The following is a 14,672-nucleotide window of genomic DNA, read 5'->3' as shown; positions in this document are numbered from 1 at the left end:
CCGAGATAGAGCAACCGGTTTTCCACCACTAAGCAAGATCGACTGTGCTGCCCCGTGAAGCAGACATTCGCCATTACGGATGTGGCTCCTGCTAAATTATCGACTCCACTCTGTCCAGCCAGTCTTTAATGCCAACCAGCGCCTTACGAAGATGCTCGATTTGGGGGGCATGGGGAAAGTGCCACCCCTCCGTAGCCTCCTCATCCCGGTGCTCGTGGTGGCCTATGCGCGCCTCTTGTTGACTGTCGCAGCTTTGAACATACCTTAGTAAATGCTTGTTCTGAGAAAGACAGAGGAGCTTCTCACTTACTCTCTTCATCGTCCATGTGGGTGCGCTTCTTACTGGCTGGCCGGGGTTCCCGACTGAAAGTAGAGCTGCTGTTATCGAGACAAGCCTGGGCCTCGCTCTTGATACGGCCAAATACGTGTTGCATGGCTTTGGGCGTACGACCAGGAAGCTTGATTTTCGCCATGTCGATCTTTGCAGGAGGATGCTGTAGGATGATCTGGATGAGGAGTTGAACCTTGGGATACTGTGAGTACGTGCAGTTGAACCATTGGAGAGAATGAACTCATACCCGCTCTTTATCGGTCCAGCTACCGGACTTGGGAGTCTCCGAGGGAGCGTTGCTCGACATGTTTGAATGGTGTGAAGTGGTTAGATGGGTGAGTTATTGCTTGTGAGAATCCAATGGGAGTATCGACCGCTGTAGTTAATGTAATATGGAAATGATGGCATGAAGAAAGCTTTGCTGAAGGTTCAGGAAGGGGATGGTTGGAAAGGGAAAGAGGACCTAGAGTTATGACAAGCAGTCACGTTATGGGGTTCCAGTTTTTGGTGCTGCCTGGATAAGTACCTCAGGTTCAGCAGGAACTTAAAAGGTCTTGGGAGTCCTGAGACTAAGAGCACTGGCACATTATCCAGAGGATCACTTCACTGTTGACTAAGGTATCTCGTGTTGATGAGAATTGCCGCTACTATTCCTGCCTACCTAGGTGTTCCGTTTGATTTTCGTATAACCCTAATCCACTTCTCAGATGATGATGGCTCTTGTCATACACCCGCCTATCTATTCTAAAACTATTGACTGCACGACTGCAGCTCCAACACCACAACTCTGAATTCTTTGCCGGTTTGCCTGCCTTTTCCCACCTCTCTGTGCAGTAACTTTTGAGTACGGTCCTTTGTAACCCTCGAGACATTGACAAGTCTCGGACTCACGGCCTACGTCTACCACTTCATCATTGCTTCTAACTCGACTCGGCCATTCCCCCAATATGTGACCTGGAGACAGGCCGTTGACGACCTTGACATCGGGCCCTCTTTGAATGCCTCTATTTGCGAGTCGGTTAGATCAGATCCTTTCAGATAGAGTATCTAGGGCTGCAACCTAGTGGTATAAGGAGGATGGAAAAAGGCCAACATACCAACAGAGCATCTTTTCTCGCAAATTCTTCGTGGCAAAGGCTGCAGGCGAAACGTTTCCCTTGACCATGTACATGCATGTGGCGCTTTCTATCATGCTTTCTTTGAAACCTGAGTCCACATATTGGGCAGCTAAAAGGCCGTGTTTGAGATGGAGCCGGTGGCGGGACAGTTGGATTGATAGTTCCTCCTGATGAGGGACTCGGCGGTACATCTGGTGGACCCATCGACGCCACAGGCATAGCTAGATTGTGGTGCTGTGGGCTGTGGTTCGGATGTAAGCTTGGAAGACCGGGCGCATTCTGGGCCAACGGGGGTAGTAGTGCGTAGTTGACGGCAATCCCATGTCCAATCTGGAAATTGTGTGCTAGGTACTGTAGTTGCCCCTGCGTTGAAATTTGTGGATATACCCGAGCTTGCTGATGGCATGGTATTCGGGACGGGAACGGACCTAGCGCCTCTGTCTGCGGCTGCTGGAGGGATAAATAATTTTGTCCCTGATGCTGAAAGGAAACCTGAGCTTGGAAATGGTACGGCGCTTGATTACGAATAGGCGCTGGTACCTGCATCTGCTCCCGTGTATGCGCCTGTGCCTGCATCTGCTCCTGCATCTGGGCCTGCACCGGCGTCAACATCGGTGGCTGGCGAGGCGCTGGATGCCGGGCGTTACTGAAGCCACTTGCATTCGACCATGTTTGTTGCCAGGGTAAGTCCTGTAATGGCATGGAGGATGACCACTGTGACATTGTACCAGCTTTGAAACGAAACCAGAGGTGTTTTCGGGCAAGTCGTACAGTTCTGTATCAAGATAATCGATTTGCACAGTTGTTACGTCCATGAGAACATTTCAAGACGAGTATCAGCAGCTAGGAAATCCATTTATACCTTGTACATGTGTGCGGGTCTTGTACGCCTTCGGTGACGCTGACAGCAAGGTGTCAACACACTGGAACTCTGAATCCAATACGCTGTTCTAGTCACAAGTTGCAAGAAAGTTTTCACCATACAATTCAGAACCATCAGGGTCCAGGCGACGCTGCAAAAACACGCGAAATGGCCCGATCATGCAACATGTCTCTTTCCTGGATGCGAACTTGGTTTGAAATATCGATTTTTAGGCCTCGTTCCTCACGCAGAAGCGATACCCCGAAGAATACCCTTGTAGGCAGGCTTCTTGTTGTACTCATCGTCCCAGGCAAGCGCCGCACCTTCACCGTCAAAGGTATAAGGGATCCAAGAGTACTTGTCCGAGATGCCCTACAGAGGTCAGCAAATGTCATGACAGAGAGGCGAGACCAGACGCAACCTACCCAGAGGGTAACACCGATACACCGGTCGTTGGACATGCAAGAGGCGAGGACGCGCTCGTATTGGCGAGCCTGCTCCTCGAGCTTGGCGGGCGTGGCGGGGGTATTCATGCGGGATGTCAATTTCAGTGTACTCGACATCCACCTCGAGGTCGGTGAACTGTCGGAGAGCACCTTCCAGGGTGTCCTGGTCTGGAGTGGGCACAGATTGAGTGGGAGTCTCCTCAACGACCAGGTGGCCCTGGAGACCGACGCCGTCAATCCGTACGCCGTAGACTGGACGAGCTTGACGATGCGAGCGGGCAGCAGCCGTCTTAGCCTTCGTTGTACTCGAGGTTGTAAGTCGTTGTACCAAGACGAGCGTGAGGGTCGGCCTTGGCGGCAAGGGCAAAGCGATGGGGATGTAGGCCTCGATACGAGCCGTCTTCTTCGAGGGCTTCGTTGACCACGTCCCAGTGGGTGCACTTGCCCTTGTAACGGCCAGCGACGCCGTTGATGTGATCCTCCATGATCTGGATGAGGGTGGCATTGTCGAAGCCGCCCTCGGAGACCCAAGGGGCGAGCTGGCTGTGCCACACAAGGGCGTGGCATCTCAGGTCCTTGCCGTGCTCGACGGCCCAGTTGACGTGGCGGTCGGCATCAGCCCACTCGAAGGCCCCGCGCGCAGGCTCGGTGTAGGCCCACTTGAGAGCATTCTCGGGGGTGACGGCGCCGATCTCGAGGTCGCTTTCCAGGATTGCGTTCTCGAGGGGCTCATCGCGAAGCGTCAGGGCCGAGCCACGTGCTCTTTGCCTTGGGCACGAATGGCCGCATTGAGGCCGGTGCACTTGGGCTTGGCAGCCGCGAGGCCAGCAAGACCAAGAGTGAGGAGGGAGAAGTGCATGGTGGGGGAGAGGGGCAGGTATGGAGGGCGATGACGCGAGGCAAGTCGAGTCGGTGCTCAGACTCTAGAATAGAACTTGTCACGATGAGCAGGAGGTGCCCTCTTTGTAGGCCCGACATTGCCTTGGTCTTGCGGCGGGGCTCTCTCGACACCGACAGACATCAGGCTGTAATGTTGCCATCGGCTGGTACCGAGAGGTTGCCCCCTGCCCGTCCAGCCAGGTCGCTGCCCAGCGTGGGATAAAGTCGCGGTCGGGGCACATTGCTGAATCTGGGGATGGCGATGGGGTCGATGGAGTCGATGGAGAGGGGATAAGCCCGCTTGGCGTTGGGGATTTTCTGCGCCGGCGTCCGGGTGAATGCAGTTGGCTAATATGGGGGAGTCTGGGGCGATGTCACACTGCCGGGCCCGCTCCTCAATTAGCCATGCCACCTCTATTTAGGCAATACGCGGCCCCTGAAAATGGTGATGTTGCTAGGTCACGAGAGAAGCCGTGTGGTTGGTCTTTGACCACGTTGAGACCCAGTCGAGCGGTCGGGCTCCCACACTGCCCCTGGCACCTTCTCCGCACGAGAGACGCATTATTTGTTTGTTCCTGGTCCTGAATTTGTGTCGCTTGTTGACCTCGGCTCTCCCAACATTGTCGTCATGAAGTGCGGGCAGGGAATGCAAGTCCGTATTCATTACCAAATCTACGCCCAACGCCAATGCCATCCAGATCTAGAAAGTCTACACGCCTCCAACGCCATTCAAGAACACGCCTCCAATATCATCCCTCCGAACAAACGCGGGAGACATCATTCCTCCTTGTGTATCTCGATGCCAGCCGGGGCTCCCACCAACGTCTTGCACTGCGCGTAAATGACAAACTGGCCAGCGACGAGGCCGCACGTCATGAAGACCCTCGGCCCCAGTCCCGTCAGCAGCAGCCTCTTCGGACCAAACTCCTTGGCGAGCTGAAACATGCGGCTCGTGGCGCTCTGCTTGGGGTCGCCGGCTCCTTTGTTCATGGCAGAGAGCAGTGTGTCGGCTGGATGAGACAGCACAGCGGCGGCCACACCAGCGACTATGCCAGAAGACAACTCAACGCCCGTGTTTTGCAGGTGTGTCAGCTTCTCCTTGCGTTCCGAGCCGATGGTGCGGTAGATGGCCTCGACAGCAGCCTCGTGCACGGAAAACTGGCCCACGGCGTAGGGCACCTGCTTGAACAGCAGCGGCACGAAGCCCGAGTAGAACCCCTTGAATCCTTCCTCTCGTGCGAGTCTCGCGAACCCAGAAGTCAACCCGTTGGCGTAGCCGCGCTGCGAGACGAGACGGATGCGCGTGGCCTCCAGGGGGCACAGGAGGATGTCGGCGAAGAACTCGGCTGCCGCGCTGGCGCCGAGATAGATGGCCGTGCGCTTCTCTGTCGCCTGGCTGGGCCCGCCGGCCGCCGAGATGAACTGCTTTTTGAAGAACTCATAGCCGGCGAACTTGCCGCCACCCTGTACGAGGTATCCGACGGCTGTAGGACCGAAGCCAGTCAACAACGCCGATGCGCCTTCCTTCGCGACAATGGTTCTTCCGGCTCGCAGCATGTTGTAACCCTTGAGCGCGTCATCGACCTGGATTCGCGTCTTGACGACATCGATTGGCGTGGCAGCCTGACACATTTAGCCTCAGACGGAGGAACAGAGAGAAAGCAGGAAGCATACGCCATGGGTCGAGGTGGCTGCGAGGGCGCCAGCCCCGAAGAACTTGACATAGTCGCCAATGGTGAAAGTCGGCAGCTCGTCCTTAGTCGCCATTGTGTCGTGTTCGTCAGAGGAAAAGAGGGCGGGATAAAAGTAGGAGGCTTTCGCGCAGAGTTGCAAGAGTGAAAATAAAAACGAGGCAGCGTGATCTACTGGGAGTGTGAGAACAGCCAGGAGCAAAAGCTTTGCTTATTTCCAAGAAGAAGAGGCTTGACAAGGGTTTATCCTCAATTGATGATGCAAACAGCCAGTGACGTCACATGTCCGATGGCCGAGTACCCCGTAAGCAAGGTCCCGCCAGAGCCCTGCTGGACACCCACTAAAAGCTCCCTCTGAACTGTTTGCTATACCCGGGGGCTGGGTCGACTGGCCTGACACGTTCTCCTCCACAGCATGTGCCTATGCTGTCAGTGAGGGCATTCCCACTGTTGGTGCCGTCTATCCGTTATCCCTCCGACGGCGTCCCATAGCTTTACCATCGTAAAACCCGCTGTCCACGCCAGCTCGGGATGCGCGGGCGCTTTGCGGATCGACTCGGCAATTGAGCAGCCACATCAAGAAATGAATCTGTTGAACATCGCCCTCTGGCGTCATCCTCCCCACCTTTCTTCAACTGACGCCTCTCCGTCGGACATCGCGACGAACAGTCCGCCGTCGAGTCCTACTCCGACAGAGGCACAGAGAAATCGTACAGGGGCTTTTCAAGTACAAGAATTTCTGGAGGCTGACACTGATTCCATTTGTCCATTTTTGTCTCAAGAAGGCACTCCAACACTTCACAGGGCCCCTTTCTGAAGCCATCGTCAGAGCATTTGACCCTTCATGATAATTCAAAACACTTCGTTCAAAGGACTCCACCTGGCCATGAGTTACGCTGAAAACTGTCAATTCCCTTGATCGCTGAACAGACCAGCTTCTCTCAATCACCTATTCGTTCATCTTGGCCACTTCCTTGACCCCGATTGAACATTGCATACATAACCGCTCGAGAGGTCTCATGACACATTGCTGGTGATGGACTTCGAACTATGTAGCTCAGGTGGCATGTGGCTAGCCCAGCGAACAACAGGAATTGTCTCACTCACCGCTACACTCGATTAGTCTTTAACCATCGGGATCATTATGTCTGCCTTTTTGTTGGTTGTTTACTTCTGGTGATTGAAGAGCGAGCCCGGCTCAAGCTTTCAGCAAACTCTCAAAGGCAGAACATCATCTCATGCGGAGCTTTTAGGTTGCCAAGCGTGTTGTTCACCCGCCGTGAACAGTGACATATATGATCAAGATACCCTGCACACCAAGATGATAGCTGTTGTCGAAGATCACGACGTATCCAGCAGAACTAATGTGCGCTAGGAAATCACAGACCTACATTGACGAGTTTCAGTGCTGGCATCATTAGGTATAATCACTCAGCGCCTGAGACTTCATCGCATTTCAGCGCGCTGTATCTGGGCGAATGGTTGATATTATCACGGGAAAAATCAGTGCCAACCTCACGCATATTTAGAGATTGATATATGACCCTGTCTTCAACTCTCCAGCTCACTGGCCGATTGTCTTCAGGTCTTTCAGTCTACTAACTGATCATGCATCCCGCTTCGTCCGTCGTCCAGTGCCCGCTTTCCAGTGCCCAGTTTCCAGTTATCGTTGTCCGGTTCTTTCTATGGAGTCCGGTCCAGGGCCCAACTACCATCTTGATCCCCGTCCGGCGGTCGTCCCGGGAACCTTCTTCGGTCCTGATATCACCCTTGCAAATGGGAAGTCACTCAACCCTCTCTGTCTCTCTCCCTTTCTGTCTCCATCTCTCTAAAACCCAGTTCTCACAAAGCTTTCCTCTGTTTTCGTCTACTCCTTCATCACTTCCACCTCCCCGTGACCTTGATCATGGCTTCTGCGGGAGCTCCTGCTGCCACTGGAGACTCGATCGAGCTTCCCATCGTGGACAACGACCAGAACTTCATCATCCGGGAGTGTAGCAACGCGATCGCAAAGCTCATCGTTCTTTCCAAGAGGCAGCAAGCGCCTACCGATGAGGTTCGCCGAGTGATCCTCTTCTTCAACTGGCTGGAGACCCGGACTTGGGGACCATATCACGTTACGGCAGATATCAAGAAAAAGCTCATCAATAGTCTTGCCGCCATCAACAACAATAACCGTCCTGAAGGCCTGCGATACTTCACACCCGAGATTCGGACTCGGGGCCGAGGCTCTCCATACACGCTGGACAGCCACCAACCTCGAAGACGAGATCGTTGCCACCGGTTCCGACAACGACGACGATGATGGCGGCAGCGGCACTGAGGCTATCGTAGCCTCTTCGACCAGGAAGCATTCCTCTACGGCTCTCAACACCGAAACCCTGCGTCTGCCCCATCGCGCCCATCCCATCTTTGGTCGAAATGGCATCATGCATGGCCTCTTCATTACTGTTTCAAAGCGTAAGACATACGGAATCAACCCTATCTACAAGAACGAACAGCGCGACTCCTCCCAAATCGGCGACAACGGGCTCACCGCCGGCGACTGGTGGCCTCTTCAGTCGGCGGCCGTCTTCAACGGCGCTCACGGCTCGTGGTCTGGCGGTATTGCGGGCAAAAAGGAGGGCGGCGCCGTCTCGATCGTCACCTCGGGCTACTACGAAGACCTTGACCGAGACGACGGGGACACTCTTTTTTACTCGGGCTCGGGAAGCCACGACAATACGAACCCCACCGTCATCAAGGATACCAGCGGAACGCAGCTGATGCGTACGGCCCAGAACAAGGGTAATCACATTCGCGTACTGAGGTCGTCCTCGAGCGGTGGTGGTTCGTGGTGCCCTTCCATCGGCATTCGCTACGATGGCCTTTACGGTATTGTTGGCAGACGGACTCTCAAGAACAGGCTGGGCGGGGTGTACGAACAGTTTGAACTCCATCGCCTGCCGGGGCAGCAAGCTCTCAACAGCATTCAGCGTCGAATTCCGACAGGCCAACAGAAGCGTCTGTATGAGGAGATGAAGAACGGTTACTAGGGGCTGTCGGGAAATGTCTTGCGAGGCTGTCACTGAATCAAGGGACTTCGATTGGCATGGCTATGGAATGGTTCCGTGTTTTGGTCTCTTTTTCAAGGTTATTCTCGTTACGGGTCTCATTCTCTGGATGGACTATAGGAATCTTGATTCGTTCGTCCTGCATCAATGATCACAACCGTTCTGTTGTCCTACTACTACCTACCCACACTGCGTGCGGCGCTTCGAACTGTGACTCGCAATGAGCTCCTACGTCAGCATTAGCCCACCCCGTGGCGACCAGAGTTGAATAGCGAGAGAACAACAGTGTCCTAAGGACACTAAGTAGGTTGTAACCCTACTTGTGGTTGCGGACCCCTGAAACTTGAAGGCACCTCAAGTAAGAGGTGATGTTGAAATTTACGGGGGTTCTGCTCGCGATCTGGTGACCGTGTTGGTGGTTATAGGAAGCTGTAAGAAACCGATATATCATTTTTCACGTATGCACGTGCGAAATGACGGCCTCTTGAGCGACAAGTGACGAGCGACTCATACGGGCCAAGACTCTGGTGTGTCACCGAGCATCTCGAGTAAGATATTTCACAGTGCGACCCATTCATCCCTTACGGTACAATGACCCTACGATAAGGAAGGCGGTGGGCGATAAACCTGGCAGCCCGGCAGAAAGACACTTGTTCATTCTTGGGAACATGCTCTCGAGGACAGCGAAGCTACCAAATAGGACTCCAACTTCCATACCCTCGACTTTGCGCCTGTTCAATATTCGCAGCCATGGTATGCTAGCCACTTGAGAACTCCACGGCATTCCCGCTGATGCTTCCAGAACGTCTCCTACAACTCGTCGCTTCGGCAGAGCAAGGCGCTCCGTGCCGACATCGACCGCTTGTCAACAGCAACCCAGGACCGAGTGCTTACACCAGCCGAAATTGGCAGCCTCTCTGCCTCGCTTTCATCCTTCTCCAAGACGGTCGATGAATACAATGGTCTGGCGCGGCAGGAGCTTGTGCCAAAGAAACAAGAGGAGGCACTGGAGCGAGTCAAGCGGTTCAAGGGAGATCTGACAGACTTTCGATCGCGCATCGACACCCTGAAGAGACAACGCGAAGATGCTGCCCACCAAAATAATCGAGCCGAGCTCCTTGGTCGGCGGCCGTACTCTGACGCCACGCCAGAGAACCCTTACGCCAACAACAGCGCCGCAAACACATCCTCATCCTTGCACGCGAGGGGTGCTTCGGTCGGCGGTGCGGAGAGGGGCGCAGGCGGAGGGGGCTACGGCATGGGCAGCGGCGAGCCGTCCAGGGAGCAGCACGCCTTCCGGGAGCAAACTTTCTTCGCCAACACGAACAACGCACTCGATGAGTACATTGCCCGCGGCCGGGCTGTGCTGGGAGATCTCGGGGCTCAGAGGGACATGCTCAAGAACACGCAAAAGAAGCTCTACTCGGTGGGCAACACGCTGGGCATATCCGGCGACACAATCCGCATGATCGAGCGCCGGGCGCGGGAAGACAAGTGGATATTCTGGGCGGGCGTCATAATCTTCTTCGCCTTTTGTTGGCTCTGCCTGCATTTCCTTAGGTAATGGCTGCTCTTTTGCTTTCGACAGCATGGGCAGCGAGGCGCACGGCGTTTGAAGGCAGGCTTTTTCTCGATACAATACCATTGCGACTCTGAAGTCAGCGCCCTACTCCGTCCCCGCAAGTGCAATGGTGAAGATGACCTGATTCGTCGTCTCGACTATTACCGTCTTGGTCTCTGGCAGCACGTGATTGCTGGTGCTGATGCGACCGCCAAGGTGTGTTTCCCAGTTCTCAACATCCCATTCAAGGCCATGAGTCGTGATGACACTGGGTTCACCGAGAGGCACAATACCGACATGCTTTGCGAAGACATCGCCGCCGCCGCCGCCGTCACGGACGTGAATGGCATGCTTGCCGGGCTTCAACAGGAACGTCAGGCTCTGACCCGACAAAAGGAAGACGCGGCCCTGTTCGTAACGGGGCCCCTGCTGGAAGAGATACATGTGATGTAGTTGGCTGATGCCTTGGTCAACGCGGCCACCAAGACCACCGAGCGCTACTATATCGACGTTCGCGCCGTTCTTTGACCGGGCCCAAGAGACAGCCTTGGTAAAATCCGTGGATTCTTGATCGCTGTCGTGGATAATTTCCACCGGCTCATCTTGGAATGCATAGTGGTTGCGGACATTCGGTAGAAGGGAGTCTAGGTCGCCGATGATGGCATCGAGATTGTTCTGGCCATATTAGTATGTGAAGGAGCTTCTAGGTCTGAAAAACAAACATATCGTCTTGTAGCATTCTGCCCATCCAAGTCAAATAGACGGTTCGCTCCGCCATCAGCCGCTATGCGCACGAGTGCTTCATCACGTTAGTACTGGACTGCAGAAGTTTAACATTGAAGTACCATTTTCCCACAACGTTCCAAAAGCCTGGTTCTGTCTGAGGGGTTGGTTGAGAATGACGAGCGAGAATGGCACCCGTGGCTGTGAGTCTGGTGTCTGTCTAAAGAGCACTGTCGGATGCCACTCGAAGTCTTGTGACATCTTGAGTGAAAAAGTGCAATGCGGATGCTACATATGGCGACATACAAGGAAAGGATGCATTCAACCGAGGTCATCCACTCGCCACGTCATGTATGTTGAATATGAACTCGACCGCAATCTTACCTCTTGTCTAGGTACAGGAGCAGCTAATAAGTGAAATCCCAATATTGAGCGTATTCTCGCGGGGCCTGCCCCACCACGTTAACCTTACGAAGGCAATTCACACTTGCGCCGGCTAAACATCGGCTGTGAATGAAGCTGGGATTTTCTTTCCCGAGCCATGTATCGATGATGATTACCAACCGTGGACCTCCGTGGCTCTACTTCGATCCGTACCTGCGAGAAATTGAGAGCTGCCCTTGACATCTCCTCACCCGACATTCATTACTAAATCTTGCGCAATGTATCGTCACACCGTCCGATCAGCACCTCGCGCTGCCAGCACCCTCCGCCAGACGACTCTGCGGTCTACGCCACGACGATTTGCGTCCACAGCTCCCGCCGACAAGCCACGGACATGGAAGGGCAGCGCCTTGCGCTGGGGTCTGGCTGGTGCCGCCGTCTACTACTACAACACGAGTCCCGTCTTTGCCGATGAGCCGGCGCGTATGCAACCCAGTCTCCTATCGGCCTTTGGCCCTGCTAATAGAGGAATAGCTCGTACGATACCGGCACCTTCAGACTTTGCCGCTGCGGATCTCAAGACGGTTGACGCCGTGATCGAAGAGAAGCGCCAGAAGACGATTGTCAAGCCCAAGGAGGCTGCCCCCGCCGCGACTCCCGCGGCTCCCATTCCGTCAAGCGAAACTGCCTCCGAACAGTTGACAGCTGCACCCGGGTCTCCTGAGGCGCTCGAGCAAGAGGCTGGCCAGCAGGGCGCCTTCAACCCCGAAACGGGCGAGATCAACTGGGACTGCCCCTGCCTTGGAGGCATGGCTGATGGACCCTGCGGCGAGGACTTCAAGACGGCATTTAGCTGCTTCGTATATTCGAACGAGGATCCCAAGGGAATCGACTGCATCGAGAAGTTCCAGTGAGTGAAATACATTGAACGAGCGAGATGCAATCTAACAGATTAATAGGGGCATGCAGGACTGCTTCAAGAAGTATCCCGAAATCTACGACCCCGAACTCTCCGATGATCGCGAGGACGAGCCTGTCGCCGACGGCAACGCTGGCGCCTCGCACGAGCCTGAGGTTGCTTCTCAAAACCAGACAACCGAGACTACTGCGGCCAAGGTCAATGATGCCGTTGAGAAGACGACCGAGAAGGCCGCAGAAGTCATGGAGAAGACCAAGGTTAAGGTTGCCGACGTGAAGGAGAAGGTCATCGAGAAGGCCACCGAGGCCAAGGACAAGGTGTCCACAAAGTCCAAGCCGACCCGGATCCAGTCTGCAGATGACACCGACCCAAAGCAGGCCGACGAGGCTATCAAGGCTCACATCAAGCCCGCCTTTTCGGATGCGACGGCGGCCAACGACGAGGTTGCAAAGCTGTGAGACGAGGGTATATGATGGGGACTAGGGCACGGAAAAGCAATGCATTATACGGCGGGGAGCCTGGACATAATGTATTATATGTACAGTCTTGTACAACTGTAACAACAAGCCACGATAGACAACACCTTTCGACACCTTCTCTGGACAGACTATGCGATTCAACCATTTGCTGTAGAGTGATATAGAATGATGATCGCTAACGAAGCGCTGGACTTCAATATGGAGCACTAAGATGAAGCCCTTGCCGCCGTTGAAATCTGTCTATCAATTCCATATGAACTGAGTAGGTACCTCAATCATGGAAGACAACAGGGGCTATTCCGTGGATGCAAAGCCCCGTCGCCCCACCTGATTGGCCCATCCAGCTCGCCAAGCTGCACGAGCCGCAGACGTCATCACATGTGCCCGAAAGCAGCAAGTTGGCAGTAGCCAGTCGCACCACACCACCTACGTCGTGTCCCGGTTTTCCCCTTCACGTGGGAGCTCTTGTGATCTTCATCCTCAATCACATCACCATCACTCTCAACTGTCACATACCGCGCCACTCCTCCGCAATACCAAAACACCATCCAGCAATTCCGATATATTCAGCTAGTCAAGAGTATGTGGTGGCGTCCAACGTCATGGTCAAATATCTACTGACGGCACCCTAGTGTCCGGATCTGAATCGTGGGCCGATGTCGCCTCCAAGGGCCCCCAGCAGACCGCCGAAGAGGTAAGTCGCGTGATATATCTGCGTTCGCTGTTCTTCTGGTCCAGGCACTGACATTTCAGGCCCGTGCGCCCCCTCCCGTCGAGGTCCAGACCGACGCTGAGACGTCGACCTCGTCCCTCGTCGACGTCGACAGCGAGTCCGTCCGCACCGTCCCCTCCGATTACCTTCAGCAGGAGGTGCAGACCGAGACGCAGGCCGATCGTATCGACCGCGAGGAGAAGGCTCGCGCCGAGGCCGAGCTCGCCAAGAAGAAGGCCGCTCACAAGGCCCGCCGTGCCGACAGCTGGCTGACGCGCCAGTTTTCCTCCCTCAGCGACGGCAGCGCTGGCGCCCTCGCCATTGTCAATCTCGTCGGCGTCGTGGGCCTCAGTGGCTTCCTTGGCTACCGCGCCTGGGGTCTGTACGAGCGCGGTCGCCTGAGCTGGCAGAACGTGGGCGTTGGCCTGGGCGTCCTGGGTGTGGTTGGCGTCGTTGAGGGCATTTTCGGAGGGTGAGTGACCCGATTCTGTTTCATTGCTTCCCTAACCGCGCTGACCCTCGTAGCTATCTCTACAAGACGAAGGGCAAGAAATAGATGTAGCACGCACACGATGGGTGGCATAATAGGGGCTCCCAGAGGAGCCGAGCGAAGAGCAGCCTCATGTGACCCGAGACTGAGATAAACGTTCGAAAGCAGTCAGTTGCCGTTTATATCGGTGTCAAAGGGCACAGTGCAACGACAACCGGCACTCTTCTCAGTTTGGTGACGCTTGACATAATTTTGGAGCCTGGGTGGCAGGTACTTTCTACTCGGTCAATTGTTTGGGTTTTCGGTGTACACTAGGTGTTCAGGACAATTCACGCCTTTCCGATTACATTGCCGTGGACTACTGCTTCTGGTCAAAACGACGAAAGGGGAGGAGACTAAAGAACAAATCGTGAAATTCATTGACACGAAGCCACTGATGAAAACTTTCAGCGACAGAGTCCTGCTATCTGTCTGTCACCCTCTCCACCTCTTCCTGCCTCTTCTCTCTCTCTCTCTCCATCTCCAAGAAAATTCCAACAACCGCTGATCTGCTACTATAAAGTTCAGCACTTTGGCTACCGAGAAAAAAAGAGTCGAACGCCCATACGCCTGCCGCGCCCGACCGAGATAATTCTTACATCCCCGAAGACCTGCCCAATACAATCACCACGCTGGCGACACTCTCCAGTTCGCGCACTTCCACGGGCACCGGCAACTTGCGCTCCCCTTGAAGCAAACGGCCTGGCCCTGGGTTCACGTCACGCGGTTGTTGTGCACCTCGCGCAGGCGCTTGACCCAGTGCTTCCGCAACGTGGCGGGCATCTTACAGAAGACCATGGCCTTGTTCTCGTCGGCGAGGGCCTTCTCGGCAATCTTTAGCTGAAGGTCCATGTCTTCGTCGGCAAAGTCGCGGAAGAAGATGTCCATGGCCTGCTCGGGCCAGCGCGCGGCAAGCGGGCCTTGAGCGCCTCGGCGATGCGCAGCAGGCCATCCCTCCATGAGCTGCTTTCCGCGGCTGCCATGG

At 54.9% G+C, this 14,672-nt stretch overlaps 9 protein-coding genes across 9 annotated transcripts in view; 4 read left to right on the top strand and 5 right to left on the bottom strand.

Moving 5' to 3' along the window:
* The window catches only part of VDBG_08604 (predicted protein), a gene marked incomplete at both ends in the record, with an annotated part of 2,423 nt that extends 1,950 nt beyond the window's left edge, over positions 1-473 (bottom strand). The window contains one exon of the mRNA XM_003001513.1: positions 307-473. Within this exon, the coding sequence (XP_003001559.1) occupies positions 307-473 (167 nt within the window). The remainder of the gene's footprint in view (positions 1-306) is intronic.
* Positions 474-2,554: 2,081 nt separating this feature from the next.
* VDBG_08603 (endo-1,4-beta-xylanase C) lies at positions 2,555-3,616 on the bottom strand (the record flags this gene model as incomplete). The annotated part of the gene is made up of 4 exons (XM_003001512.1): positions 2,555-2,683; positions 2,737-2,974; positions 3,064-3,476; positions 3,515-3,616. The coding sequence occupies 4 exons, from the start codon at positions 3,614-3,616 to the stop codon at positions 2,555-2,557; spliced, it is 882 nt and encodes a 293-aa protein (XP_003001558.1).
* A 797-nt stretch (positions 3,617-4,413) lies between these two features.
* Positions 4,414-5,403, bottom strand: VDBG_08602 (mitochondrial phosphate carrier protein; the record flags this gene model as incomplete). The annotated part of the gene is made up of 2 exons (XM_003001511.1): positions 4,414-5,259; positions 5,311-5,403. The coding sequence occupies 2 exons, from the start codon at positions 5,401-5,403 to the stop codon at positions 4,414-4,416; spliced, it is 939 nt and encodes a 312-aa protein (XP_003001557.1).
* A 1,830-nt stretch (positions 5,404-7,233) lies between these two features.
* Positions 7,234-8,362, top strand: VDBG_08601 (conserved hypothetical protein; the record flags this gene model as incomplete). The annotated part of the gene is made up of 2 exons (XM_003001510.1): positions 7,234-7,383; positions 7,514-8,362. 2 exons carry the CDS (start codon positions 7,234-7,236, stop codon positions 8,360-8,362), a joined length of 999 nt encoding a protein of 332 aa, XP_003001556.1.
* Positions 8,363-9,130: 768 nt separating this feature from the next.
* On the top strand, positions 9,131-9,944 carry VDBG_08600 (transport protein BOS1; the record flags this gene model as incomplete). The annotated part of the gene is made up of 2 exons (XM_003001509.1): positions 9,131-9,133; positions 9,183-9,944. 2 exons carry the CDS (start codon positions 9,131-9,133, stop codon positions 9,942-9,944), a joined length of 765 nt encoding a protein of 254 aa, XP_003001555.1.
* Positions 9,945-10,046: 102 nt separating this feature from the next.
* On the bottom strand, positions 10,047-10,665 carry VDBG_08599 (thiamin pyrophosphokinase; the record flags this gene model as incomplete). Its single annotated transcript, XM_003001508.1, has 2 exons — positions 10,047-10,616; positions 10,660-10,665. The coding sequence occupies 2 exons, from the start codon at positions 10,663-10,665 to the stop codon at positions 10,047-10,049; spliced, it is 576 nt and encodes a 191-aa protein (XP_003001554.1).
* Positions 10,666-11,229: 564 nt separating this feature from the next.
* VDBG_08598 (mitochondrial intermembrane space import and assembly protein 40-B) lies at positions 11,230-12,425 on the top strand (the record flags this gene model as incomplete). The annotated part of the gene is made up of 3 exons (XM_003001507.1): positions 11,230-11,531; positions 11,583-11,958; positions 12,008-12,425. The coding sequence occupies 3 exons, from the start codon at positions 11,327-11,329 to the stop codon at positions 12,423-12,425; spliced, it is 999 nt and encodes a 332-aa protein (XP_003001553.1).
* Positions 12,426-13,048: 623 nt separating this feature from the next.
* VDBG_08597 (predicted protein) lies at positions 13,049-13,714 on the top strand (the record flags this gene model as incomplete). Its single annotated transcript, XM_003001506.1, has 3 exons — positions 13,049-13,051; positions 13,185-13,630; positions 13,684-13,714. The coding sequence occupies 3 exons, from the start codon at positions 13,049-13,051 to the stop codon at positions 13,712-13,714; spliced, it is 480 nt and encodes a 159-aa protein (XP_003001552.1).
* Positions 13,715-14,401: 687 nt separating this feature from the next.
* VDBG_08596 (conserved hypothetical protein) overlaps positions 14,402-14,672 on the bottom strand; it is a gene marked incomplete at both ends in the record, with an annotated part of 1,503 nt that continues 1,232 nt past the window's right edge. The window contains one exon of the mRNA XM_003001505.1: positions 14,402-14,578. Within this exon, the coding sequence (XP_003001551.1) occupies positions 14,402-14,578 (177 nt within the window). The remainder of the gene's footprint in view (positions 14,579-14,672) is intronic.

Source organism: Verticillium alfalfae, genomic scaffold, assembly GCF_000150825.1.
Source record: "Verticillium alfalfae VaMs.102 supercont1.12 genomic scaffold, whole genome shotgun sequence".
NCBI classification, from domain to species: Eukaryota; Fungi; Ascomycota; class Sordariomycetes; order Glomerellales; family Plectosphaerellaceae; genus Verticillium; species Verticillium alfalfae.
Note: the sequence above shows the minus strand (reverse complement) of the source record. Positions and strands in the feature narration are given on the sequence as shown.